The sequence below is a fragment of the Mandrillus leucophaeus genome, unplaced genomic scaffold (assembly GCF_000951045.1).
Source record: "Mandrillus leucophaeus isolate KB7577 unplaced genomic scaffold, Mleu.le_1.0 Scaffold34, whole genome shotgun sequence".
NCBI lineage: Eukaryota > Metazoa > Chordata > Mammalia > Primates > Cercopithecidae > Mandrillus > Mandrillus leucophaeus.
The window spans coordinates 519,777-521,820 of NW_012103587.1; the positions used below are offsets into that span (position 1 = coordinate 519,777).

At 43.2% G+C, this 2,044-nt stretch overlaps 1 protein-coding gene across 1 annotated transcript in view; it reads left to right on the plus strand.

Moving 5' to 3' along the window:
- DNAH10 (dynein, axonemal, heavy chain 10) overlaps window positions 1-2,044 on the plus strand; it is a 222,062-nt gene that overhangs the window by 116,405 nt on the left and 103,613 nt on the right. The window contains exon 38 of the mRNA XM_011988890.1: window positions 617-775. Coding sequence (XP_011844280.1) covers window positions 617-775 — 159 coding nt within the window. The remainder of the gene's footprint in view (window positions 1-616; window positions 776-2,044) is intronic.

Sequence of the window (2,044 nt, forward strand, 5' to 3'; positions counted from 1 at the left end):
TATGTATGTCTAATGTAGCATGTACATTATTATGACTTACTGATTTGTTGGTTGTGAACTGTGGAGTGTGTGATGTTTAGTTCTCTTTGGCTGAATTAATCCTATAGTTAGGGCTGCGGGGATTTACAGGCACTATGGTGAGAAGTGCCCTGTCTGCTTGATCCATGAAGTCAGCACAGAGCAGATGTTGTTCTGAAGTAAGAAGGATCGAACATTTGTAGTTCAAAGCTTTGTTATTATCCTGGATGACTGAGTACGGTCTCCTATACGCCCTTAATTCTGAGATATTTACTTAAATGCCATATATATGAATATGGAATATGCATAAATATGAAATATACATGAAAGTTAGCTTCTCGGCGCCCTCCAGAGGCGAAGCTGTGCTTCTAGTTCAGACCTCATTTGTGCTGTGGCCACATTTTTGGTGAAATGTGGTTGCTTTATGTTTAGAAGAAAGCACTAACAGTGAAGGGAAGCCCAGTGAAGAGTTTGCATGGGTTGCATTTTAAATTTTGGCTTGAATTCAAAACATCTAATTCCTCACAGAGGGAACCCAGACTGTTTTCCTCATGCATTTAGTTTGCTTGAACCATGGCTAAAGCCTCTCTTGATTTAGGCTTGGGCTGATGACAAAGTTGTACATCCTGAACCCCAAAGCCGTGAGTGTCATAGAACTCTATGGCATCCTGGACCCAACCACCCGAGACTGGACCGATGGGGTGTTGTCAAACATCTTCAGGGAAATCAACAGGCCAACGGATAAGAAGGAGCGAAAGTGAGTATCTTTGTAGGTAGGAAAGAGCCTGGGTTAGTTAATGTTAATTAGCTCAACATTAAAAATGGTGGCAGGACTATACATTGTAGCTTCATGCTTGGATTTCAGCAGACTTGGAGTTCAATCCTGGAGGCTGTGCTTCGGAAGTGAGCAGTCCAGCCTTAGTGCTTTTTACGTGTGACCTCAGTCTTCTTAGTGATGCAATGTGCTAGGTACCGGGATTGTTCCCAGCTTACCACAGAGGAAACTGAGGCCTAGAAAAGATCAGAAACATGCCCCAAGGCCAGGGATTTGACCCTGATCTGTGTGACTCTAAGTCCTCAAACACAGCTGCCGTCAAGCTGCCTGGTCACCATGTTCTATGGCAAGGTAAGTCAAAGAAAGGTAGCAAAGTGCCATGGAAAATGCAGGAATGCCCTCCCGAGCCACAGTTTTCCATCTGTAGACGTGGTTGATGGTGCCCTGATGACATCACCACGTGACATGGCGAAGGCCAAGTGAGGCCAAGTACAGAAATGCTCTGAGGGTGTGTAAGGTAATAAATGCTCTGAGGGTGTGTAAGGTAAAAAGCTTTTAGTTGGTCCTATAATATCTCTTTGTAAATGCAGGAATGGTTCTGATTTTATGTTCTAATCAAATCCCATTAATAATAAATAAAATCCTTAAATAACAAGAGTCCAAAGTCCCGACTCATGGCTTTAAAAACAGCTTCTTAGCACTTTTCCCCTGATTCTGGATGAACCCACGATCCCACACTGAGTTCCATCATCTTGTTTTTGGCGTTCTTTAATTTTGAGCAGTTCCTCAGGATTCTTTATCTTTTATGACCTTCTTGTTCTGGAGGATTCCAGGCCAACTGTTTTAGAGAATGATCTCAGTTTGGGTTTGTCAGTTGCTTCTTCATAATTAGATTCAGGCTATGGCTGTTTGACAGGAAGGCTGCAGGAACGATGCTGTGTCCTTCGTATCTCATCACGGGCACGTGGTGTTGGTTGCCCTGTTATGGGTGGTGTTAATCTTGATTTTTGGGTTAAGGTGCCATTTTCCTCTTTGCAGTTGATATGCAAATGTAGGGAGATATCTTATGACTAAGTAAATATCCCATTTCTTATCCAACCTTCACCCATTCACCCAATGGTTTGAGCATCTGTTGATGGTTGCTTGAATCTAGTTGTCATCGTTGTCATCATCATCGTCCTCCTCCTCCTCTTTCTTCTTCTTTCTTCTTCCTTCTCCTCCTCCTTCCTCCTCCTTCCTCCTCCTCCTCCT